At 31.4% G+C, this 27,789-nt stretch overlaps 4 protein-coding genes across 6 annotated transcripts; 2 read left to right on the top strand and 2 right to left on the bottom strand.

Moving 5' to 3' along the window:
- Positions 1 to 131: 131 nt before the first annotated feature.
- Positions 132 to 5,073, top strand: LOC137837090 (beta-glucuronosyltransferase GlcAT14B). 2 transcript variants are annotated; one of them, XM_068645945.1, is made up of 4 exons: positions 132 to 726; positions 911 to 986; positions 1,725 to 1,843; positions 4,414 to 5,073. In XM_068645945.1, the coding sequence occupies exons 1-4, from the start codon at positions 237 to 239 to the stop codon at positions 4,929 to 4,931; spliced, it is 1,203 nt and encodes a 400-aa protein (XP_068502046.1). In that variant the 5' UTR covers positions 132 to 236; the 3' UTR covers positions 4,932 to 5,073. The 2 variants fall into 2 exon arrangements, with proteins under 2 accessions (XP_068502046.1, XP_090158051.1); XM_090301925.1 differs by having other exon boundaries at positions 591 to 731; positions 4,414 to 5,017.
- A 3,845-nt stretch (positions 5,074 to 8,918) lies between these two features.
- Positions 8,919 to 26,832, top strand: LOC137837085 (2-oxoglutarate-dependent dioxygenase DAO). 2 transcript variants are annotated; one of them, XM_090301220.1, is made up of 3 exons: positions 8,919 to 9,415; positions 16,021 to 16,133; positions 26,582 to 26,832. In XM_090301220.1, the coding sequence occupies exons 1-3, from the start codon at positions 9,078 to 9,080 to the stop codon at positions 26,605 to 26,607; spliced, it is 477 nt and encodes a 158-aa protein (XP_090157346.1). In that variant the 5' UTR covers positions 8,919 to 9,077; the 3' UTR covers positions 26,608 to 26,832. The 2 variants fall into 2 exon arrangements, with proteins under 2 accessions (XP_090157346.1, XP_068502042.2); XM_068645941.2 differs by lacking the exons at positions 16,021 to 16,133; positions 26,582 to 26,832 and adding exons at positions 10,678 to 10,993; positions 11,473 to 11,936.
- LOC137837084 (glucan endo-1,3-beta-D-glucosidase) lies at positions 18,183 to 20,935 on the bottom strand. Its single transcript, XM_068645940.2, has one exon. It carries the CDS (start codon positions 20,666 to 20,668, stop codon positions 18,437 to 18,439), a length of 2,232 nt encoding a protein of 743 aa, XP_068502041.1. The 5' UTR covers positions 20,669 to 20,935; the 3' UTR covers positions 18,183 to 18,436.
- LOC137837083 (glucan endo-1,3-beta-D-glucosidase) lies at positions 23,491 to 26,251 on the bottom strand. The gene has a single exon (XM_068645939.2). The coding sequence runs from the start codon at positions 25,856 to 25,858 to the stop codon at positions 23,678 to 23,680; it is 2,181 nt and encodes a 726-aa protein (XP_068502040.1). The 5' UTR covers positions 25,859 to 26,251; the 3' UTR covers positions 23,491 to 23,677.
- Positions 26,833 to 27,789: the final 957 nt, after the last annotated feature.

Genomic DNA, 27,789 nt, shown 5'->3' with positions numbered 1-27,789 from the left:
TTATTTTAAAATAAAAAATTTATTTGGAATTGTTTTACTAAAACATATATAAGGTTAAAGTAAGTTATGAAATAGTGTCTCCATTTATATGGTAGTATATATATAGATATATAGTTATAAACATGTTCTACAAAGAAGCCCCCTTTATTAACCATATAACTACCTCTTCTCATAACTCAAACTCTCCCATCTCTTCTGTCTCCCACTCCCAGTAATCTTGCAAATTTCCTCTAAGAATGTCCATCAAAATTGTGGTTGTTTCCTTCATGCTAACCTCACTGCTGTTCTTTCTTCTTTTCATTCCCACAAGATTAACTATACCCAGTTCCAGCTTCAAGCCTTCTATGAACTACTTCAACACCAGCAGGGCCAACAAGCCATATCCAGTTACATTTGCCTACTTGATCTCTGGTTCTAAAGGAGACTCAGGGAAGCTGAAAAGGTTGGTGAGGGCTCTCTACCATCCAGGGAACTACTACTTGATTCATATGGATTCTGGGGCACCAGAAGCTGAGCACAGGGATGTGGAGGAATATGTGGCCAAGGACCCAGTTTATGGTGAATTGGGGAATGTTTGGGTTGTGGGGAAGCATAATTTGGTCACTTACAAAGGACCAACCATGCTTTCCACCACTCTCCATGCCATGGCAATGCTTCTCAGGAGTTGCAAATGGGATTGGTTTATCAATCTCAGTGCCTCTGATTATCCCTTGGTTACACAAGATGGTATGGTGAGTGGCCTTAGTTTATGGCTGTTTTGCTCTTGTTTTGCATCAAACATTTCAATTATAATGTGTTCATCAAACACTTTGTTGCTCTGATCAAATTGAGTTTGTGAATAATTCATGTTGCCTGTGCTGTTTTTCCATAATTTCACTCGATTAAAAGAATGGAATCTTCCAATTTTCAGATATGATCCAAGCCTTTTCTCAGGTTCCAAGGCATATCAATTTCATTCACCACAGCAGTCAGTTGGGTTGGAAATTGTAAGTACCATTCATGTAGTATTTGTTTTCTTAATCTCACTTTTGTTTCATAAAGATGAACTTTTTAATTTCATTCAATTATTTTGAATACTTTGATTTTATTTTAAAAAATAAATAAATGAATATATATATGATTAATTAACAATAACACATTAACACATGACTAATGACACATTATTGATTAAAATTAATTTATTACCAAAATTATATGTAACATAAGAAAAAAAATGTTATCTCAATGTGGGAAAGATGTCTCCATGAGTTTAGTGAAAGAAATTAACTTATCTTTAAAAAAAATTAAACCAAAATAAATCCATTTAAAATTAGTGAGATGAAACAATAAATCTTTAAATAGAAACTAATTTTATAGATTAAAAATAATTAGTTACTATATTGATTAAATTAAATAATATTTTAAAGACTAAAAAAATATTTGATATCTAAATTAATTTATATTATTAATAAATAATTTTTAAATTAATATTTATTTAATTATCAAAGTTTTACTAAATAATTGATAGTTAAAAGCTAATTTGATACTAATTTAAAAGATATTTATTAATATAAAAACTAATTTAAATATTAATAATTTTTTAATTTTTAAAATAGTATCTAATTTAATTAATATAAAAATTATTTTTATTTAATAATTTTGTAGTAATGTAAGAAAATTTATTATAATAATAAAATAATAAAATTGCTATTTAACCAAATTTTAACCTTGTGTATCCATTTCAGGAATAAGAGAGGGAGGCCAATAATTATAGACCCAGGGTTGTATAGCCTCAAGAAATCACAGATTTGGTGGGTCACTAATAAGCAAAGGAGTCTCCCAACATCTTTTAAACTTTATACAGGTTTTTATCCATTTTCATCCTTACAATAAAATCATGAAATAAAAACTAATTTTATAAATAAAAAATAATTAATTAATTATTATAATAATAATTAAATTAAAAAAAAATTAATTTCTAAATTAATTTATATTATTATTATATAATTTTAAATTTTCTAGTTAACTACCAAAGTTTTTGTTACTAAATTTATAATCTAAATAATTGGTAGTTAAAACCTTTGTAACTAATTAAATACTAATTTAAAAACTATTTAATAATAATAATAACTAATTATTTTTTATCTCTAAAATTGATTTTTTTTGATAATTTTTTTCAAAGTGTTGGTATATTATTATCTGTATGTTTATGTGTTGCATGTTTTATTCAATTCCTCCATTCCAATAATTTATAATTATTTTCCTTGTGAAATATTTTCAAATTAGATAATATATTAAAAAAAACAGAAAAGTAGGGTTTTAAGTCAGTGTCAAAGTGGTACCAAATAAAATAAAACAGAAAACCAGGAATCTAAACAACTCATGAAGTCATTGTTAGAGGTCAAGGGTTCCATCATGAATGCTCTCATTCAATTATTTTCTACCAAGATGTCACTTCTTTTTGGTTAGAAGTCATTAGTTTAAGCTTGAAGGATGGTAATATGCATAATTTGTTTCAAGAACTTTACCTAATGCCATTGTTGCCTGAGTGAAACCTCACAACTTCTTCCATACCTACTAAAACACAACTCTAGTTGTTCACAAAAAAATGTGAGATAGGAGAAATCAAAACTATTTAAAAAATTGGTGGGTATATGAAGAAATGTTTAACCTAATTTATTATGTTATATATTATGTTGCTTAAAACTGAAAAAGTTAGTGTATTATGCGTGTAACGATTATGAACACACAATACAAATCAAAACACATAGCATATGTGTATTTATATTTCTAAACATAAGACATTAATACAATTAAGAAAAAAAAAACAGTTCATAACACTTTATGAAAACAGTTAAAATACTATATTACAAGTGAAACTGTACAAAAATTGAGAATATCCCATTTATTCACTTTTTTTTGTATTAATGAAAATAATATTTAAAAATATTAAAATAATATAATTTTAGAACAATAGTTTTTAAAAAGTTATGTGATGGTTACTCTAAAAAAGGAAATTGTTTAAAATTGAGAAAATGTTCAATTAATTGTTTTATTAAATAAATAAATTATTCTTTATTTATTAAAATATAAAATATCCAATTAAAATATGACACTAGGAAAAAAAAGTTATGAAATTATATATTCCTTATACAATAATATATTAGAATATATATACTTTCATACATGCACTCCCACATAAGTTGAGAAATTATGCATGTTAAACAGATATTGTATAAACGGTAGAATAGTCTTATCGAAAAACCTTGACCTTTAAATATTTTTATCTCTTTATATAAAAAAAATTGTATCTCCTTTTTGTAAAAAAATAAATATAAATGAATGAAATATGAGAGTTCTTCCCTTTTTCTTAAATCTTTTATGATAATAGTGACAATAAATAAATACACACCATTTTTATTTTATTTTCTGATAAAAAAATTATAAATAAAACAATTATTAATAATAAATATTATTCTTCTTATTAATGTTAATAAAATAATGATATATTTTTAATTAAACCATCTTTAAAAAGTAATTTTTTCTTGAATAAAATAATTTTAGAGGTGTCATTAAAAGAAATTGACACAAAAATCACATCAATATAAAAAGTTAATTAAAAAATGTTAATACCCGTATGAAACATTTTTTAAGAGTCAATTCTAACAAGATTGTAGAGCTAATTATTGGATAATCATGTTTTTGTGTTTTCATACTCAAAATATTCAATTTTCGAGTGAAGATGTGTATTAGAATGTTACATCAATTAAAAATATAAATAAATTATAATTAAAAATATAAGTAAATTATTCTGTACAAAAAATATAAATCTCATGAGAATAACTATGCATGCATTATTATGATGGAGATTAGTTCAAGGTTATATGTTTTTGTATTTTTAGCTATTCATAGACTTCTTCTCCTCTTTTGTAAATTGGTTCTCCAGAACTAACTTATTAACACTACAAGAAAATCATGAAATCGAAATATTTTAGAAACAAAAAATAATTAGTTGTTATATAGTGACTAAATTAGAGATCACTTTAGGGACTAAATAAATTTTTGGTTTCTAAATTAGTTTTTATTATTGTTAAATAGTTTCTAAATTGGTATCTAATTAGCAACTAATATTAACACTAATAGAAACTAATTTAGAAACCAATTTTTTTTTTTAGTTTTTAAAATGGTTTCTAATTTAGTTACTATTACAACTAATTATTTTTGATCTCTAAAAGTTGGTTTCTATCGGATGATTTTCTGTAATATTTACCTTAAATCTGATTTTATATATAGATTAGAGCCTCCAAAGTAGTTCATTTTATTTACTTATTCATTTGTGGATAAAAAAAATAATTATGTATTCATAATCTTTCTTGTTACCATTTTGAATAAGTTGATCAAGGTGATGCTACTAGAAATGTTTTCCATGTCCAGGTTCAGCATGGACAATACTATCAAGATCTTTTGCAGAGTATTGCATTGTTGGGTGGGAAAATTTGCCAAGAATCCTCCTTCTCTACTACACAAACTTTGTGTCATCCCCAGAAGGATATTTCCAAACAGTTATTTGCAACTCCAAGGACTACAAGAACACCACTGCAAACAATGACCTACACTACATTACTTGGGATTATCCTCCAAAACAACACCCAAGGACACTAGGACTCAAAGATTACAGAAAAATGGTCTTGAGCAACCGTCCATTTGCCAGAAAATTCAAGAAAAATGACCCTCTTCTGGATAAAATTGACAGAGACCTTCTCAAGAGGAATCATGGGGAATTTTCTTTTGGAGGATGGTGCTCAGAGGCTGAAAAACATAACAGAGTATGCTCAGGTTTCAAAACTCAGAATTATGGTGTTCTCAAACCTGGCCCTGCCTCAAAAAAGTTGAAGTTTCTGCTCTCTTATACTCTTTCTCGCAAAGTTTTTCACAAGCAGCAATGTCGCTAACTTTCATTTCATTTTGATCATTTGTAAGAAAAATATGATGAATATACACAGTGTTTATTTCATATAAATTTTATTGAAAAATTATAACTTTATACCAGTTCCATCCATTTTACATAAAAAAAATATTATTTTATTCAAAAAATTGTTGTTGGATATTTTTTTACTGTAAAAAAAATTATTTTATTCTTTGATTAAATTAAAATTATTTAGCTAAAACAACTGTCGTTTTTACGAATTTCTAAAATATTTTAATACTTTATTAAATAATTTAATGTACAATTTAATTTAAAGAAAATAAGTAAATAAAAACTTAACCTCGTCACAAATTGTTTGATGTGTGTGGATGACACATGATTTTTCCCTCATGATTTAAGAATATTTTTAACTCTTTTTGAACCAAGCAATGGAATTAAATACAGTATAAAGATTGTAATAATTATATCAGAAAATAAGAATTAGAAGAAAAAAAACATGAAAAGCCCAAGTGCTTTGAGTTAGGTTAGGAGACTCTTCCTTCCTCCACCACCATCCACCTCCATAAATTTTGGTATTTCAAAAAATACCCCTTTATAATATTCTAGATTACGTAATTTAGAAGTCTTTCTCAAAATTCTTAATTAGCTTTCAAATTATATAATCCGAAAGTCTTTTTCAGATGCATGATTAATTTCTGGATCATATAATTCGAAAAAAAATTTAGCTTTCGGATATGCAATCTAGAAGTCTTTTTTCAAACGTGTGTCCAGATTACGTAATCTGAAAACTACTCTCTATAAAGGTGGCATAAAAAGGATAAAAAAGTATTTTCATGTTTTGTGTGAAGTGACAAAAGAACCTATGGAGGTATAAGAAGAAACAACCGGATTAGGAATCAGAATCGAGCCACGATGCATACGGGTAGCCCGAAGAGATTACCATTATACGTTGATTTTGTGTGGTTTATATTCATTTAATTAAATAAAATTGGTTTGGGATTTTATAAAACAGGTAGAAAATATATTTAATTTTTTTAAATAAAAGAAGTTTTTTTCTAAAATAGAAGAAGTTTTGTTTTAAATTTGATTTTAACTATTAATTGATTTTAAAATTAATTTGAAATCATTGATTAGTTTTAAAAATCGAGTTAAATATGTTCTTTAAAGTATTCATGTTAAATATATCTACACATTCATGAGTTAATATATCATAATTAAAACTGAAGAGTAATATAATTGATTTAAGATCCTTCAAACAAGGTTAAAGTTAAGTTGAAGATATGCAAACTTAGATAAAAAAAAAATGTTGAAATAGAGATAAGTTGATGATATTATATTTATTCAAAAAGTTGTTTTGTTTTATGAAAATCATTTTAGAAAAAAAGCCTTAGTTAAAAGATTTTACAGAGATACATTAGTTGAGGTTGAAGTGAGATAAGAGATGTTGTAGTTTAAATCTTGGTAATCGATTACCAAGATTAAATTTATGATATATGATATTAATGAAAAATATTTCAATCAATCTAACAAAAAATCACCGTCGAAAGGAGTTTCTAATAAGGAGTAGACTTTAAAAAAATTCTCCTCGTAGTGGTGGTTGTCATCTCTTTCTTCTTCCTTCTACTGCCTTTTTCTGAGTGTTGAGGGGGTTCGAACACTCCGACAGGGGAGGGGTTTCAAGTTGCAACTATTTCGATGTTATCCTTACTCTTACAGGTTGCAGCCTTATGCCGAAGATCGGCCAATAGAGATGCAGTCTGAGTCATTATACTTGCAAAGTAAGAGATATTATTAGCACAAATGATAAAATAGTCTGAGAGGAAGAATTATGTAAATATACCATGATAGGTTGTCTACCGTTGGAATAACTTATATACGGTCAAGAGCTTTCAAGTAGGGAGTCTTCTGAGAAGACTATAAAAAACAATGTAGATCTCCAATTCTTTGGTGCTCGAGGAGGAATGAGGCCAGTGTTTGAGTCGAGTTGGGGTCTTGGTCCAATAAAAGAGAAATTGGGACTGGCTGTTTCGATAAAAAAATATTCCATACCCTCTGACTCTATGAAAATCTTGAAAAGTTTCTCTTTGAAGATTTTGTACAAGGTAGTCTATAGGGCAAAAAGAATGTTTTTTGATCGATTGATAAGTGACAACCAACTTATAAGGTCGGTCGGGTGGGAGGTATAATAGTGTAGGAACGTCCTGGGGGAAGGACGCAAACAAAACATGTCACAAACAAGGTGAAAGGCCTGAAGGGAAGTCCATGAGTTGAGATGAAGCTGAGTAGGAGCAATGTTGAGTGCCCAAAGGACACCCATGGTAAACTCATCGGAGGGGAAAGCGATGTGAAGGTCAGAGAAGAAGCAAGAATAAGCAAAGAAAAAAGGAGGTTCTAAGGGAGGCCGACCCATACAAACGGTATTGGCCGAATGACACAAATCTACAACAAGGATGCCATCAACGACATCATGTTTCCAAAGGCACACTTTGTCGACAAAAGAAGCAATGGAGGAAGAGTCCCAAAACTAAGAAAAATAGCCAATGACCTTAGGATCGACCCAGTCGAATGCCATACGGTGGGACGACTCCCCAGCAGGGGTTGATCGGTCGACAGCCGTAGCTGGGTCATTGGCCCTAATTGGGTTTACACCTGGCGACACGACCTCGCTAGTATTAGAGGGACCTACGGTTTCACCCATCGAGTGATCAACTCTTGCAAATGCATCAATGGAGGGCAAGACCTGGATGGCCCCGACTAACACAGGATCGATCGAGAATCACCCGGACGAAGAAGATGAAGAAGATGAAAGGGACGAAGTGGATTCAAAAGAGCTAGAAGGAGAAGACATAACTAACTTCTCGGAGTGAAGGAAAAATACCTCGTCAGATTGTAAAGCTCATAAGTTAGAGCAAAGTAAGTAAAAGTCATTATTTATAGGCGTTGAGGGGGAGGAACAATGAAACTCCACCTTGATCTCAACTTTTAGAGCGTTTCTGATCCAACGGTCCTCATTACATCGTACAATTTTGAGCCCAAAAACCCAAAATCATCATGAGGCACGTCTTATCAAGGTTTTGGCGCGGTCAACGTCACATCCAACTTTGGAAAGCGCAACGGTCACATCTAGACTCTTCAAGTTGAACCTCTTGAGATTGAGGGACAAGTGTATCGGTAAGTATTAGAAGTATCCTAGAGATTTGGTATCCGGTTTATACTAACTGACATGTACAAAATACATTAGAGATAAAAAAGAAATTAACAAGTCTAAACAATAAGTAAACATTAGATAATGTGTTATTAATCATGATACAAACATTAATCTGACCTAATAATAATGAACCCACAATAATATAAATATTCACAACTTTGAAAAAAAAATACATTATTATCCCATATTAATTATAAAATTTAAGTAAAGTGAATAAGCGAGATTTGACCAAGCGGAGGTGGAGTCGTGAACTAAGTAGTAAAAAAAAGTTATATATATTTTATTTTTATTTTTATTATTTATTATTATTATTATTATTATTATTTTTTAACTCTCTCCACGTTTCCATATAATAATATTAATTTATTCTTTACTTCATTCTTTATTTTATTTATTGTCCTCATTACCCACTTATAATATTAATTTTTTTTATGAACCTGAGAATAGAATGTACGGAGATAGTCCCACTAAAGCATAGGCTCTTTCATATTTTATCTTATATGTAACTTTTTATCTCTTCAGTGCTAATTAAATTGCTTAAATTTAGCCATTATAGCTGTTGCCGTAAAACTTTACAATATCACACTTTTGGTACACTGATACTGATTCTAAGGTGAATTAGTGGTGGGAATCCAATTCACCAGTGCAAAAATATAAATTTTTAATTCATTATCAGTTTGTTATTTGTTAAAAATTATTATTAAATAAAAATTAATTTTAAAAACTAAAATATTATTATAATGATTTATCATTTATATATTTTTTTAAATTCTTTTTCTTATTCAACAGACAACAGATGTTTTATCAGTACAGTTGATTTGCAGAAGAACATGTGACTCTGTCTTTCTTGTTGTCTGACAACAGATGTTCGTACCACTTTGTTTCAGATCCCACTTATTATTTCTTCCATCACTCTGAGAATCATATCGAAGGCAAAGGGTGAAGAAGAAGGATCAAGAAGAAATGGAGGCTAGTGTTCCTGTGGTGGATTTTGAGAAGCTTTCAGAGGGAGAGGAGTTGAAGAAGCTGAGAGAAGCATGTGAGAAATGTGGTTGTTTCAGGATCATCAACCACTCCATTCCAAAAACTCTGATGAGTGAAATGAAATCAGTGGTGAAATACGTGCATGATCTTCCTTTGGAGATCAAAATGCGCAACAAATCCATAATTCCTGATAGTGGTTATGTGCCACCCTTTCCAACAAGTCCTCTCTATGAGGGCATGGGGATATATGACATGAATGAATCACCAAAGGCACTTGAAGATTTCTTCTCCCAATTGGATTTGCCAACCTATCACAGGTTCCTCTCTCTTTCTCCCACTAATTATTAAGTAAAGCAAGTGATGTTAATGAATGAGAAATTTATAGTTTAATATTGTAGGAAGAAGTGGAGTAGGAGTGATACATTCATGCATGATTTATTATCAATCTGCATCAAGTATGCAGATTTAAATAAAAATAATATTATAAAATTGGTTTATAAAATAATATTTATTTATATATTATAAAATATTTTTATTTCTACTTAATATTTTAAAAATTCTTTGTTTTTAATATAATCAGTAATATATCTTCAACCATACAATTAATAGATAGAAAATAGTTAAACTCTTAAATATTCCTATGCAGTTAATAGATGGGTATGGGGATATTCTTGGTGGAAACAAATCAAATATTGTGGATTAGTAATACTGTTTCTCAAAATTCATGAGAAGAACTTTTTTCTTAGGATGTGTTTAGTAATTTAATTTAGCTTTGTTAACTAGGACACCATTTATGACTAAGCTCCTTCTCCTTTGTTTGCTTCAACTCCTGAATAATCAGTGGCAGAACTTTAACAAAATTTTGGGGGAGACAAAGTAAGATTTAATGTATAAATTAAAAAGAATTATATATATATATATATATATATCTTAATTGGAGGGTATTTGCATCAACAACAAAAATTAAGTAAAAAAACCCTAATTATTTCTTTTGTCTTAACTAGTTCATTTGGGGTATTATAATAATTGTTTTAAAAAAAAAACCTGTTTCTCTGTCCATACTCATATATTTAAAGGTGACATCTCCAATCTCGAATCTTAAAATGTTTGCAGTGATCTCATTTTCTACCGGCCCTTCAACATCACTTTCCTTTTGAGCCATTTTCTTGGTTTTTATAATAAAAAATATACTTTAAACCAAATTCATTTCAAACAACCAATATAATTATATTTTTAATTAAACAATAAAAAGAAATATAATTGAAATATAAAGTTATTAATTTATTAAGTGAGTATATTTATTGTTTGGATATGAAAGTATCAACATTGTTTTATAATAGGGTGATGATAGTTTTACATTATCATTTTCTTTACACTTCCACTTAACAATCAATAATATTATTATTTTATTTTAACATTTTTTAATTAAATATAATATTTTATTATTAAAATCAGTTTAAATTAAAATCTTAAATAAGTAGTTATAAGGTGAAAATAAGAGAAAAATTGTGAAAGAATTATTATTTTTTTATAATATTATTATTTCAATTAAAATAAGCTAGATTTGTTTGCATGACAGGCAAATAGTAAAGACATATGGGGAAGCAATTCATGACTTGGCATCAACTATATCACAAAAGATGGCAAAGTCTTTGGGTGTAGTGGGTGTTGATTTCAAGGATTGGCCATTCATTTTAAGAACTATTAAATATAGTTTCACCCAAGAAAATATAGGTGAAATGGGAGCACAGTTGCACTCAGATACAGGATTTATCACTCTTCTTCAAGATGATGAAAATGTTAGTGGTCTTGAGCTGTTGGATGATTCTGGCTTATTTAAGGCAGTGCCTCCTAAATCAGGGTCATTCCTTTGCATTATTGGAGATGTTGGACAAGTAAGCATAGATTAGCAAGTTAATTTTATTTTTTCTTTTTTAATGACATTGAAACTTACTTCATTTTTTTTTTCCTATCACTACTAAATCAATTTTAAAGATAAAAGATAATTAGTTGTTATATTAATAAATTATATATTATTTTACTTTAAACATTATTCGTATATAAATTAGTTTCTATTATTAATAAATTGTTTTAAATTGGTATTTAATTAGATACCAGAATTTTAACTACCAATTATTTAGATTTTAAAGTTGGTAGCTAAAATCTTGGTACCTAATTATATATCAATTTAGAAACTATTTATTAATAATAGAAACTAATTTAGATATCAGTAATGTTTGTAGTTTCTAAAATAGTATCTAAATTCACTCAATACAATAACTAATCATATTTTGTTTCTAATATTGATTTTTATTAAATGATTTTCTTGTAGTGTATATGAATACTCTTGAACATAAATATACCTTTTTATCAGGTTTGGAGCAATGGAAAATTTTGGAATGTTAGGCATCGTGTAATATGCAAGGAAATAGGAACTCGTTATTCATTTGGTGCATTTATGTTAGCACCAAGGGATGGTAATGTTGAGGCCCCAACAAAGTTGGTGGAACTTGACAATGGTCGACGTTATCAACCATTTAAGTATGAAGATTTAAGGAAGTTCAGAATCAACACAGGAAAGAGAAATGGTGAAGTTCTTGATCAATACCGCATTGCTTAGTGATTTGTGTTCACCAACAAGACTTTACAATGAGAAATAAAGTTGGCAATAACATGAATGTTGCTGATAAAAAAAAACATGAATGTTGCTTTCATTTCGAAAATATTTATATATTTTTTGAGTCTTTGGTTTCTCTAATGAGATGTGAGATGTGTAGTTGTTTGCAAATTCGCAAAAACTTGTAAAGTCTTAAGATATTGTGATTTGTGTATTTTTGTTGTACTTTGCTTAAGTTGTGTTACTATTGAACTTGCTAAAATCGAATAGGTTTACAAATGCAAATCATGCGATTAAATAGATTTTTTATCATTAATATCATGATTTCTTTATCAGTAAAAATAATGAAATAAATTAATTGGAGCATTTAAAGGATGCTCAAACTTATATACAAAAAGTTTAAAACAAAAAAGTCCAACAACACCAATTTTTACATCAAACCAACCTTGGTGCAGACCAAAAAAACTCTACTGTAAAGGGAGTTTACAAAGTTTGATACACTTGAGCACTTCCTTCCCTTCCCAATTCCCTCCCATAATTCCAAAATCACATAACATGAACTGAACATATATCCAACTTTGAGATGGCCTAAAATCGTAATGTTATAGCTCTCATATTCAGTGCAAGTAGATTGACCAGATTTTTGTTCTTGTGGATTGTGTTGAACAAGGTGTCTTGATGTCTCCAAATTCAAGAGAAATGTTTTAAGACCTTGTTGTTGGTTGTGTGTGTCTGTCTAGAAGTATTTTAATTTGTTAATCCACTCTTTATGATGATCCAAGATTAATTGAATCTTAATCCTTTTGAAAAAAGATGTTTTTTCTAAAGAGTGTGAAAATTTAACCTGTTGAAATGTCGATTCAACTGGTTGTTTTACACTTAGTGAATTTTGAAAAGGATTTGAAAAGTTTGACTTTGTTTGAATTTGTTGTCAAACCAATTCAACCGGTTGTTTCAAGAATTCAACTGGTTGTTTTTCTGAAAACCTTAACAAAATTCTATTAAGCTATACCAATCTGTTTGAAATGATTCAAACTACTTTTGGTTCTTGAATTAAATGCTTTGACCATCTGATTGGAGTATAAAAAGGTTGTTTTACGCTCCTCGTCATTAACTAAGAAAGAGAGATCAATCAAAATCAGTTTTCAAGATTCCAAAGAGCTTTTGGATCATCTCAAAGTGTAGAATATGATTGTCTTGTAATTATGAACTTTAATCTTTGATTTTACCCATGTGTATTCTATTCCCTTCTTCCTTAATCATTATATTTCTGTGTGATCTGGTGTGGTGCAGTTTCAGATGGTTGTCTAGAAACTATGAGTTTTGACAAAGAGTGGTGTGTATTCTTGAGGGGTTCAAGATCATCACTCTTGGTGTTTGTTATGTAATCTATGTTTGATTACATAGTGAATTCCCAGTCGTTAGCTGAGGACTGGATGTAGCTCTTGATTAAGAGTGAACCAGTATAAACATCTTGTGTGAATCTCTCTATCCTTACACCCTTTAAACTACTTTAGCTTTGATTTTCTAAACTTCTGGTATAAACAACTGGTTCTTTCATAAAAAAAACTGGTTGATTTTTTGGAATCAAACTAAAAACAGTTTTCTAATTGGCTGAACAATTTTCTAATTGATTGATTCTTCATAATCTTTCACTCTACCTTCAATACTTGCGAAAACTCTTCAAAAAAAATTCATCCCCCTCTTTTTTAAGGCCTATAATTCTAACAAATTGTTGTCTTGGCAATATTGAAGAATTCCTTTGTTGATGAAATTGAATGACAAAAGTGGTATGTTGCAGATCTGGGTACTTCAGATCTCTATAAAGGAAGATGAGATGAGTTAGGTAAAGAGCATTAGGAAATTTGAACAAAAATTGCTCATCCCTAAGACTTAGAGGTAATTCCTTCTTCCCTTGTTTCTTATCCCAACAACTCCCTACACAAGCACAAACACAACTTTTGTCACCAAAAGGAAACCACTTAAGTGTGGACAATGCAAACACCAAACTTAGAGGATAACAAACACAGAGAAATTCCAAACAGGATAAGAAGACACACATATAAGCTACCATGCAAAACAAATTTATGTGATAGATTTAGGGCATTGTAATGGACACAAAAACCAGTCAGTGTATGGAAACGAAAAACCAATCATGGTAGATATCAGTTAGGCAAAAAATGCTTTATTCATCTACAATATGGATGACTACGACAAACAAGGAACTTTCTCTACCTAGTGTAATGGTCTTTTGCCAATGCTTGAATTGGGTATAACTAGTGTTTTCTTCACATCTAGGGCAAACATAATGATCATTCACACTATAACTACTTAAGTTGCCATATGCTGCAAAATCATTTATTGTGAAAAATCATGTTACACGCAATGCAAAATTATCTTCGCAATATGCACTAAAGACATCTACTTCAGTTTCCCATAACATCTTCAAATCATCAATAAAGGGTCTGAGATACACATAAATGTTATTTTCTGGTTGTTTGGGTCCTAAAATCATCATAGACAACATAATATATTTTATCTTCATGCACAACCAACAACGCATGTTATAAATCACCAAAAAATTGGTCATGAATTGTGTTTACTACTTAATTTACCTAAGGATTCATACCATCTATAACTAGTCCAAGTATCAAGTTTCTTGATTCTGCACCAAACTCTAGAAATGTTTCATCAATCCTATTCCATTGTGGAGAATTCGCTAGATGTCAAACAAGTTTGTCACATTTTCTACCATTTGCATGTTATGTCAGGATTTTGCATCCTCTTTAATGACAAGCAAACTTTTAAACCTATGGATTATTGGTAAGTACCATAACATCTTCGGAAACCCTATGTTCCTTCCTCACCACTACTTAGATCATATTTCTTTCTAAATCGTGATAACTCACATGTTGGACATACCCTCAATGCAGCAAACTCATTTTTGTACAATACAACTTATTAGGGCGTTGATAAGTGTCACAATTTAGTAATATTTTGTACAAAAATATATACACTTATGGATTTTAATTGATAAAATAGTTATAAATCAGCCCCTAATTTAGGAATTTGAACATTTTTTATACATATTTTTTTATTATAAGATGAATATGAATGATTTACTCTCAAATTTGTGTTAATTTTAGGATTCTATGGAAAAATGAACATAAAAAGACTAAAGCAGAATGGACAAGTTATAGACAAGATAAAAAGACAAAGTTGAAACATTGAAAACTCGCTCAAAGTTGCCCAAGACTCGACCAAGGCTTGCTTAAGCGAGTTTGACACTAAAATTGTTTTTTATTCTCGTGAAACTCACTTGAACAAGCAATATCTCGCTTGAGCGAGTTTGATAACAAAGTTTGTTTTTTTATTCTATAGAGCAACTCGCCCAAGGCTCACTTAAGTGAGTTCACTCCAGTGAAGTTGGGTTTTTTCTCGTAAAACTCACTTAAACAAGTAATATCTCACTTAAGGTGGGCAAATTCATATTTCCTGTGGATTTTGTTGTCATGGACATAAAAGAAGACAATGAAGCTCCGTTGATACTTAGCAGACCTTCATGAAAATTGTTAGACTTATTATTGATGTTGATGAAGGAGAGCTTAAAGTGAGAACTCAAGATGATGAGGTAACTATTAATGTTTTTGATGGTTTGAAACATTCTAATACATGGAAAGATTGCTTAAGAATAGATGCACCAAAGGAAGCCATTCCTGAAACTAAAGAGCAATTGAACCTTTCAAATATCTTAGGGAAAGTTATACATCATTGTACCTCACAAGCAGTTGAAAAAAAAGAAAGATCTTGTACCAGAGTTTGTGGAAAAGAAACTCACTAATAAAGAGTCATCTACATCAAATATAAAGGAGGAAGACAAGGTTCAACAAAATGTCACTAGTGCAAAAAGAAAAAAAGAGCGCTCTTTATTTAATGCGGCTCTGCGCTTAAACGCATTCGTAAAAAACGCGGTGGCATTTTTGAAATTAATTTGATTTACAAATGCGGTTGTTTGTATAACCGCATTTGTAAATCAAGCGATTTGATTTACAAATGCAGTTATACAAACAACCGCATTTGTAAATGCTTTTTACCCTAAATATTTTTACGCGCCTCAACAATTTTGTAGTTTCTTTCAGTTCTTCCGTTCGTTTGCGCTGTTCATCCTTTTCGTTTGCCTCTCGTTTGCGCACTTCATTGCATTGTTGGTCGAAGGTACGTATACTGATTCCATTGATTCACTTTCAATCTTCACATTGGCTTTCGTTTTTAATGCCTTTCGTTTCCTTCCATTGTTGGTAAAAGGTACACTGTTCCATTGGCTCTCCGTTGCTGCTCCACCACTGCTTCCGCTGCCGCTGCCGTTGTTGCTCTTGCTCCCCTACCACTCTTCACCACCAACTTGGTTCACGCACAAGGTTGGTTTTTAAATTTTTAATTTTTTTTTTTTTGCATTTTTTTGATTTTGTTTTATGTATTATAATTTATTGTGTATTTTAAATTTTATATTATTTAATATTTATTATATTTTGAATTTGTATGTTTTTTATGTATTATAATTTGTATTTTTCAAAATTTATATTATTATAATTTATAATTTGAATTTGTATGTTTTTTTTATGTATTATGTAATTTATATTAAAATTTATATTATTTAGTAGTTAGTTGTTACTTGATATGTTATATTTAGCAATAATACATTCTGGTATTGAGTTTGAGGGTGTTCGACCCTCGGCAAACGTGTGAGATAGAACACTAATATAAAAATTCTAATTATTCCAGAATATATAATGGATAGAAATTGGATGAATTTTGTTCGTATAAGTGAGGAGTACGAAAGAGGAGTAGAAGAATTTATACAATTTGCACAACGTAACACGATTAATAGTGGTCATGATGGAGCAAAGATCAGGTGTCTGTGCGTTAATTGTTTGAATGGAAGGATATTGGATGTTAATATAATGAGGGAGCACCTGCTATGTGATGGGTTTCTTCGATCTTATACAACTTGGACATGACATGGTGAATTATTAAATTTACCACGTGTTTCCGTAATTGAAGAATACGTGGGGTCCACCATGGATGATGTAGATGATGATTGATTGGAAGACATGATTCGTGATGTCGGAGCTGAGTCTTTTGCAAAAGCGCATGGATATGAAAGTATGTCAAGCGATGCAGAGACTCCATTGTATCAACTAACTTCACACGGTTGTCGGCGATGTTAAGATTGATGAATTTGAAGGCAATAAATGGATGGACTGATAAAAGCTTCACGGAATTGCTTCAGTTGTTGAAGGATATGCTTCCAGAGGGAAATACTCTACCTAATCGTAATTATGAGGCCAAAAAGATTCTTTGTCCAATGGGTATGGAGTATAAAAAGATACATGCATGTCCTAATGATTGTATATTATACCGGAAAGATTTTGAATTGTTGAAAAGTTGTCCGAGGTGTGGGTTATCACGTTATAAGTTGAAACAAAAAGATGATGATACTATTGAAGATATAGAAAAACATGGACCCTCAATGAAGGTTATGTGGTATCTTCCCATCATTCCAAGGATGAAGCGTTTGTTTGCAAACCTAAACGATGCTAAGAATCTTAGATGGCATGTAGATGAGAGGAAATGTGATGGCATGTACCAACATCCAGCTGATTCTATTCAGTGGAAGAAATTTGATGATGAGTTTCCAGAGTTTGGTAAAGAATCAAGAAATATCTGACTTGGTTTAGCTACAGACGGAATGAATCCATTTGGTAATATGAGTACAAATCACAATTCATGGCCTGTTTTACTAGTTATTTACAACTTACCTCCTGGATTGTGCATGAAGCGAAAATACATGATGTTGTCTATGATGATATCCGGTCCGAAACAAGCAGGGAATGATATTGATTAGCATTTCTGCGCTAGTGTGTAATTATAGTGCAGGATGAATTTAGACATGGCCAACCAATTATGTTTAGAAACGCTAAGCTAAAATTCCAACCCAGATGGTTGAAGACAAAAGGGTCAAGTTTATGGGTTGTCAAAGAAATCAAGACTAGTGGAACTATTGAACTTGAAAGTTCATACTCTAAAAGAACTAAAGTTGTAACCAGGAAATTGTTGCAACAAAAGGGTCGTCCACCTTAAAAAAAATAAGCATTAAATTACATAACGTTAAACAAACACTTTCTCAAAAACAACCCAAGATCAATTTTTATTTTTTATTATTATTGTTTAATTTTATTTTATTTTTAGCTTTGATACTAATCGATAAACTCCATCTTATTTTTCAAAGAGTTTATATACCAAGACTTTCGATATACATTCTTAATGGATTGCAAAGATGTTGAGTCTCGCTTATATAAATTTGTGGGTTTCATTTGTATTTCTATCCAAATCTTTTTTACCATTTGATCTATTTATATATTTTCTTTTTTATCTTTAATTAATATAAAACCTCATCCGGGACCAGCTGATCCACGTTTGATCATGTTTAGTCAACATTTACTACAATTATATATACAAATATAACTAAAGGTAACTTGCCCCAAAAAATAACTAACATTGTTTAATACGTTACATATTTGACACACAAAATATCTCATTTAACTCTATCTTTACAATGATACTGATACTCAACTTTCACACCAATTAATATTGCACTCTAAAAAATATTGGTGCCTCCCAAAGATTTTAATCTTCTTAAATGATGGTTTATAGGTAAAAATTAGTGGCAGTAATGGCCAAACCAGCATTGTTTTCCTTGACCAAATTCCTCTTCCACATCACCCCTGCTATGAATCCACCACAACAGATTAGACACTGAGTTCCCATCATCAAAAACTTTCAAGCTTCTTACCTTTTGCAGTGCACTTTCTTTATCATAAGTTCCTTCCAAGGCATAGATAAACCCCTTCCACCCTTCTCCAACACATTTTCTGTTCAAATTGGGCACTGTCCACTCCACAAGTTCCTTCACATAACCAACATCTGAGAACAAGGCCTCGGTAATAGGAGACAGTGGTAAAACATGAATACCAAGCCTGCACTCTCTCCACTGAGAAGGAGCAAACCATAGTCCACTATCTCTCTTGTTAGCCCACACAACACTTACCACCTTGTTCTCTTTTGTAAAATCTTCCTCGTACAGTTTATGTCCCTCTCCCAAATGCCACCACATTTGAGCTGCATGAATTTCCAATGCTGCAAGTGTTGATCCAGTGGCAATAAGTTGAGTGTCACCATATGCTAGACCCATCAATGCTGCAGAATAATATGCATTCACAGCTTCACTAGTACTCTCCTGATTTCTTCCATCTTCAAATTCAGTTAACCCTCCAGCCCAAGAGTGCAATTTATACAGATCAAAACACCTCAAACGCGTGTACTTAGAGTCTGATCTTCTTCCCAAGCTCATGAAATCTGCTACAAGTGAATAGGCTTGAGGTTTGTACTTCCTTCCCCAAGCTGGATCAATCTTTGCAAGCACCGCAATTCCATAAAGGAAGTACCCCAAATTGTAATGATGATCATTATAAACACCAAACCCAAAATCTGCTCCTGAATCTTTAGACCCTTGTTTAGTAACAATCCCTCCCCATTTTCCCTCATAGAGAAAACCATTTCCACTGAAAGTTCCGTCTAACCATGGCTCAATGATCTCCTTCAAGAACTTCCTAATCACAGGCATGGCATCGAGAAAAGCCACCTCTTCAGCTATCAATGCTAACCTTGCTGCCCTTGCTACAATCTTCCCATAAAAATAGCATGATGTTGTTGTTATTCCCAAGGGATTCAAAGCTTCCACATCTTCAGAAAGCACTGAAAAAATCTCTTCATGGAATTCTTCTTTTATTCCTCTTGTGGAATGCCAAGTAACTGAAACCGGGTCGGTTTTCAGCAGCCAGGAGTCTCCAACAACACCAACAAGCTCTCCATCAATACTTCTAAATTTTAAATTATGCAGAACTGTCACACCACTATCACCACCATCATTCAAAAGCTGAAGGTGAAGAGGGTGAGCTAGCATTAACAACTCTCCCCACCCTTTCTTTTCCCATTTATACTTTACACAGAACGGATTTGTGAATGTTGCATCCCCAGAGACAGGATAACAAGAGCTGAACCTATTGAGGATTGCCTCATACTTAGGGTCAGAATCAGGCAACACTGCTATCCTAATTATGCCAGAAAATTCACCAGAAGTAATCTCAGAAAGGCTGTGGTTTAAACTGATGGGCGAGGAAGTGTTAATGAGCCACGATTGGCCATTGTTGAGCTGCAAGGTGTGTTTGGTGAGGGAGTTATTGGATGAGAGTGAAAGAATGGCATGCATGGTGGTGATGGAAAGTGGTGTGGGACATGTAACTGATGCTGTCACAAAAGGGCTTCCCCTGACAAGAAAGAACCTGAGGTTTGAAGAGGGAATGTCCAAAGTGAGACTTAGATCACTGAAGGAAGAGATGACGTGCCTGGCGTGTAAGCCTGGGGTGGTTTTGCTCTCAGTGGAAGAGATGGTGATGTCAGGGTTGAAAACCTGTGCTATGAAAGAAGAGTTGAAGTTGAGAGAAGGGTAGGAGAGGGAGAGGGAGGAGTTTGAGGATTTGATGAGGTAGGGGTGAATGTATTCAGGTGTGTCTCCATTTTGAAGAACATAGTTTTGGAAGAAAGAGTTTGTAGGGAGTGGAGAAGAGAGAAGGTTTGGAGCAAAGAAGGTTGAAGGGTCAGGGAGAATAGTGGAGTGAGCTTGAGGGAAGAGAAATGGAGCATTTGGTTGCTTAGGAAGAGGAGGAGGAGGAGGAGATGGCGGCGGAGGTGGCGGTGGAGGTGTAGATGAAGGAAGTGGTGGTGGTGGAGGAGGAGGAGGTGGTGGAGGTGGAAATGTTGGTCTTGGTCGTGGTTTATTTTTGAAGGGTTTTGTGATTTCTCTTTCAATTTTTCTTCCAAGTTTCTTAAACATGGTGAGTTTGGAAGAGGTTAAGTTAGTTGGATATGGAAATAGAAAGGGTTGGTTACTGTACTTAATGCAGAAGAGAAAAATGAAGATGAAAAGAAAAGCAAGGAATTTGGAAATTTATGAAGAAAGGAATTGTTTGTTTGAAGAGAATGGAAGAATGTTCATAGAAACAGAAAAATGGAAGAAATGATTCCATTCTTTGGCTTGAGTACAGAAAATGGGGTAAGGATCACTTCATATCTAAAAAAATTATTATTTTATTATAAAACAATATTTTATTTTAAAAGATAGTTGTAGAGTGATTTTTTTTTATTATTATTATTATTAGAGTGTAAAGATTTTTTTTTTCTTTCTTTAACTTCTTCAAAGAATTTTTTTTCTCCTTAAAAAAAAGTTAAAATTGTTTATGGGTCAATATTTTAAGTTGTTTAATCTAAAAATTCATTTCAAATGTGGTATAGATTGTAAACTATTATATTTTACATAATCTAAAAATTTATTCTAAATTGTATAATGTATAATTTAAAATCATTCTTCATTACATAATTAAAAAATAATTATTCTGAATGGTTTAATCTAGACTATAATAATTCATAATACATTTTTTTTATATAAAAATGCATTTTAAATTTTGTAATCTTAAGTATTTTTCAAATTATACAATTCAAAAATATATATTTGGATTGTATGCACTAAAAATACACTTTAGATTATACAATTTAAATATATTTTGAGATTGGATAATACAAAAATACGTTTTAGTTTGTACAATAAAAAAATATTGTTAAAAAATTATAATATGAAAATATATTCTAAATTATACAATTTAAATATTTGAATATGAAAATGCATTCTAAATTATGTAACTTGAAAGTTCATAATTTATTTTTAAATTTAGAAATATATTTTGAATAACTTAATGTGAAAAATCATAATGCATATTTCTGGATTCAAAAATATATTTAAGAATCTACATTCTAAAATATGTTTTCAAATAATATGGATTGTAAATTATGTAACTTGAAAATTCATAATTTCTTTCTAAATTTAATATTATTATTTTTAATTTTAATTTAAATACGATTTATTACATAATTATATAATATTTTGTACACTTTTTAAAAATATGCTTTTAAGTTCCCGGGTGGGGGGTAGGGTGGGGAACAGGTCAATCATATAATTTTTTAAAAATTTAAATTACTTATATAAATTTTGTGTCCCTAATATAATATATTATATTTACTAAAATACCCAAAAAATATTAGTATTCAAAAAAAATATCAAAGACTTAAAATTTATTTAAGTCAATTTATGTTAAAACATTTAATATATTTAAGTGTTATTTATTTAGTACTTATGGTGTATGTTGTATTGTAAATAAAGAATAAAATTTCAAAATGTAATATAATATTCAATACACTTCCTTTTTATTTATATTTATATTTTTTTATTTGGTGTTGATTGGATTTAAACGTAATTTGGAGAGTTAGAAATGTTTTTAATAATTATGTTTTAATTAATAAAAAACAGTTATTATTTGATAAAAAAAACTGTTAAAAATTAAAAACTCCAACTTACTCATTTATTTGATCATAACTAATTAAATTTGAGTTTGACTTATTCAATTTATAATTTTTAAATTTTATCTCTAAACAAATATTCTTAAATTATTTCTTAAAATTTATCAATATAGCAACTGAAATTCCAATTTACTAAACTCTTACTTTAATAATTAACTCAGGAAATACTATGAAGATAAATAAAATATATTTTCAATAAAAAAAATACAAATATATATATGAAGGAATTACTCAAACATCCTTAATATCAAATTTTTAAAACTTGAATTCATTTCATTTAAATAATCAAGTTAAATAGAAAATTATTTAACTAGATACACGAATCATTAACAAGTCAAACCTGAACAATTCAAGAGTAACTTAACTCATTTTTAGATCAATACTCATAATTTCGTTTTCTATTTATAGAGCTTAATTTTGATCCCTATATATAATGATGACTGAATTTAGAATAATTTCACATCTAAGAAACAGTATGAATGATGAAGAGACCACCAAGTTAAGAAGAAGTTTGCCTTACAACAATCAAAAGTTTACAGTAAGAACAATGAAGTCTTATCAGCTAGTTGAAATTGGTAACATTACATGGATCACACCATTAAGCTCCATTTCAAATTAAAACCTTAAGAGGTCAAAATGGTATGTGTGAGATGTAATGAAAAATTATGATCAAACAAAAATAGTTTGGTTTCAAAAAATGAGAACATTATCTAGCATTTCAATATACATGATTACACAGATAATGAAAAATATAAAACCAACATGTTGATGACAAATTGCTATTACAAAAAGTTATATGATTTAAGTTATCTTTGTTGAAAAGGGACACCATAGAATGAGCTGCATTTTCTTCATGGTATGACAATGATTATCCTATTGACTACTAATTGTTTTCTCCATGCCATGTCTTGTAATGCAACTCCATGAGCCAGTGTTTCAAAACTATTATATGATGCCTCATGGCACATAACAGTAGCACAGCTGCTGACTACTAAACAATTCAGATGTTTTGGAGAAACATTCCAGGTTTTAATTATCAAATCCTTCCAAATTAACCCAAAAAAAGAATGAGAGGTAACATGAGAAAATGCATATCAGTTACAAACAGATTGTAATTTTCTTAGAACCTTGACACCTTTAGAGTTTAGACTATAGAGGGCATTCATCAGGTAACAGCTGCCTGAAATTTTCAAAATGGAAATGCAAAAAACTACACAATTGAAAAGTGGAGGTAAGAAGCTAGGCTAAATCTGAAGAGCTGAAACCATAATGTCCTCATGACAGAGAATGAATGCATAAGTTCACACAACACAGAGTTTACTTAATAAAAATTGTAAGAAACAAACATCAGCCATATACAGAAATTTATTTATGTACAGTGTAAGAAACTATCATAATTTATTTTTGAATACCTGAAAATCATTAACAATACCTAGTGGCAGTAATGACCAAACCAGCAGTGTTTTCCATGACCAAATTCCTCTTCATCACTTCTGCTGTGAATCCACCACAATAGATTAGTCAATGTGTTTCCATCATCAAAACCATTCAAGCTTCTTACCCTCTGCAATGCACCTTCATTATCATATATTCCCTTCAGTGCATAAACAAACCCTTTCCATCCTTCTCCAACACCTTCCCTGTTCAAGGCAGGCAATGTCCACTCCACAAGATCCTTCACAAAATCAACATCGGAGAACAACACTTCAGAAATCGGCAGTAACGGTAAGAGTTGAATCCCAAGCCGACATTCTTTCCACTCAGGAGGCGCAAACCATAGTCCACTGTCCCTCTTGTTAGCCCAAAGAACACCAACTACCTTGTTCTCCCTCTCAAACTCTTCACCATAGTGATTATCTCCCTGTTTCACATGCCACCACATTTGAGCTGCATGAATCTCCAATGCTGTGAGCGTTGATCCAGTGGCAACAAGGTGTGTGTCACCATATGCCAGACCCATCAAGGCAGCAGAATAGTATGCATTAACAGCTTCACTGGTACTCTCCTGATTTCTTCCATCTGCAAACTCAGTTAACCCTCCAGCCCATGAGTGTAATTTATAAAGGTCAAAACACCTTAGTCTTGTGTAGTTCGAGTTTGATCTTCTGCTCAGTGTCATAAAATCTGCCATGAGAGAATAGGCTTGAGGCTTATACTTCCTACCCCACACTGGATCAATCTTAGCAAGCACTGCAATTCCATAAACGAAGTATCCCAAATGATAATGGTGATCATTGTAAATTCCAAACCCAAAATCAGCACCAGCATCAGTGGACCCTTGTTTGGTAACAATGCCACCCCATTTCCTATCATACAGAAATCCATTCCCATTAAAAGTCCCCTCCAGCCACGGTTCAATGGTTTCCTTCAAATACTTCCTAACCTTAGGAATCACATCAAGAAAACACATCTCTTCAGCTATCAGAGCCAACCTTGCAGCCCTTGCAATCAGTTTCCCATAAAAATACGACGAGTTCGTCGTTATTGAAGATGAATTCAGCCCCTCAACATCATTCACAAGCGCCGAAACAACCTCATCCCGGGATTCTTCTCTCACACCCCTTATAGAGTGCCAAGTCACAGAAACAGGATCAGTTTTCAAACTCCATGAATCACCAACAACCCCAACAAGGTCCCCATCAATGCTCCCATACTTAAAATCACTCAGAACATTAACATCACAACCACCATCAGCCAAAAGCTGAAGATGAAGAGGGTGTGCCAACATCAACAAATCACCCCACCCTTTCTTCTCCCACTTATACTCCACACAAAATGGCCTGGCAAACACAGCCTCACCGCTCACAGGGTAACAGGAACTGAACCTGTCAAGCACAGCCTCGTGCTTCGAATCAGAATCAGGCAACAGGGCAATCCTAATTATGCCAGAAAACGCATCAGAATTTATCTCAGAAAGTCCATGACTCAACCTGATCGGCGAAGAAGCATACAAAATCCAAGTCTGGCCATTGTTGAGGCTAAAAGTGTGCTTTGTGAGGGAATCACTGGAGGAAAAGGATAGAATGGCGTGAATAGTGGTGATGGAAAGAGGGGTCGGTTGAGTCACGGAGAGGGTCAAAAAGGGGCTACCCCTAACAAGGAAAAACCTCAAATTGGAAGAAGGGATGTCCAAAGTGACACTGAGATCATTGTGGGAAGAGATGGTATGGTTGAAATGGGAAAGGTGGGGCTTTTGAGAGGAAGAAATGGTGAGATCAGGGTTGAAGACCTGGTAAGTGAAGGAGGGGTTAAAAGAGCGAGATGGGTATGAAAGGGAGAGAGAAAAGTTTGAGGATTTGATGAGGTAAGGGTGAATATACTCAGGTTGATCACCATTTTTCAAGGTAAAGTTTTGGAAGAAAGAGTTAGTGGGGAGGGGATTTGAGAGAAGGTTTGGGGAGAAGAAATTGGAGGGATCAGGAACAACAGAGGAATTAGCATGTGGAAACAGAAAAGGAGAATGCTTTCTAGTATGAGACATTGTTCTTACTGGTACTGATGGAAGTGGTAATGGTGATGAAGGTGGTGGTGATGGGTTTTTATAGGGTTTGGACCCATTCTTAAGGCCACTTCTCAGGGCTGTGCTAACCTTGCGTCTAAGTTTTTTCAACATTTTCTGGGTTGTTGACTAAATCTATGTTTGCAATATTATTTTAGTGTTAAAGAAAAATTAATTATTAGAAGACTCCTTGCAAAATTCTAATAAGGACAATGTTTAGAAGCTTAATTTTAATTTTTAAATTTGATACAAGTACGCGTTAAAAGTAATCATAAACTACAAATTCCTACATTAAAAAAATAAATATATTTTTTTAAGAAAGACAAGCTCTAGAGAGAGAAAAAAAACAGAGCCTTAGTATGATATGTGTGAACCTTGATCCTAGGGAATTGAGGTATTGAGAGTAAGGAGAATTGGTTAAGCAACAAAGTGTGATTATTGTGACACTAAATTGCCAAGGGGAATGGTTTTATTGGGTTATGATTTTGCATGGGATTGGATTGGAGATGATTGAATGAGATGGGTAAGAGGGGGTTTATGAAGGTTGGATGGTGAAGGAATTAGGGTTTGTTGTTGGGGTGGGAAGGTTAGAGAATTAGATTCCTTGAAGAAAGGAAGTGAGAAAGTTTCTGAATAGATAATGATATTTTGATTAAATGAGTTTACAATAAAATATTAATATTTGTAATAAAAAATTTAAATAAAAAAATTCTTAATAAAAATATAAGCAAAATACAAAATATTAAAATAATTTTTATAATTAAAAAAATTATAAATTATTAAAATATTAATATTTATTTGAGTGTAGAAAAAAAAAACATTTTTGTTTGTGAATAGGAAAGTGCAAGGAAGGGATGGCGTAATGATATGCAGTTTGAATGTCCTAGTGTGAAGGAAAGACACAATCTAAGGAACTTTACGCGGTTAAGGAATTACTATGATTTATGATGTAGGGGGAAGAGACTTCAGTTATAGGCTACAAACAACTTCAGATCTTTGTGTTCCCAAAGTCTTATGTATTAAATTGCCTTAAATGTTACTTTCTCTTGGCTTTTCTTAGATTTGAGTTTTTAGAATGTTTTGTTCAATTAGACTTTCCACAATAGTTTTTTCAAGATATCTTTTCATAATTTTGTTTCTTAAAATATGTTTTTAGATTTTGTTTTCTGTTAAAAACAAAAATTCGTGAGATGCATTACTTGTATTTTGGATTTGATATTTCAAAATTTCATTTTCATAACACATAAAATCTGTTCCTAAATTTTCATTGGGTGCAAGTTAGAATTAAAATAGTTTAGTGATTAAGAGAAATTAGTTGTAATTACTCACATTTATTATAGTTATAAGATATTGTTAATTTGACTAAAAGAATTCAAAATTTATATGGAGTGAACAAAATTCATTTTAGTTCTTATTTAAATTATTATAGATTGAGATGTCATCAAAGTAAATAACCACAAATATTCTTAAGCAATCGCTAAGTACATGATTAATTAATCTTATAAAGGTGATAGGAGCATTGGTTAAGTCAAGATGCATAACTAACCACTTGTACAATCCAAACTGGATCTTAAAAGCAATTTTTCATTCATCTCCTTCTTTGATTATTATTTGATGGTAATTACTCTTAAGATTAATTTCGAAAAATATGTTAGTTCCATGTAACACGTCCAACATGTTATCTAACCTAAGAGTCACTTACCTGATTTTCCATCTCTTTAGTTTCTTAAGGGTTAGTCCTATAAGTTGGTCTATTCAATAGGTTGCTCCAAGACTAAGTCTATTTGATATTATATTCTCTCAAAGATTTTTGTTGAACAACTTCTTTGGAAGGACACAAACCTCCAAACTCAACTCCTTTTCACCCTCTATTTTAAGTGTGAGAGAGATTTTCCAACTTAGTTTTTTTTCTCTATTTTTTCTCCTCTTCTAGATATTTTTTTTCATTTTTATTTGGTTCTCTCTCACTTGTTAAGGTGTGGGAGGACACACGGTTATATTTTTGTCATTTTGAGAGAAACTTATTTTATTTGTAAGACCATCAT

This window comes from Phaseolus vulgaris, chromosome 4 (genome assembly GCF_051622355.1).
Source record: "Phaseolus vulgaris cultivar YP4 chromosome 4, ASM5162235v1, whole genome shotgun sequence".
Lineage (NCBI taxonomy): Eukaryota > Viridiplantae > Streptophyta > Magnoliopsida > Fabales > Fabaceae > Phaseolus > Phaseolus vulgaris.
The sequence above is the reverse complement of the archived record's forward strand: the minus strand, read 5'-3'. Positions and strand labels throughout refer to the sequence as shown.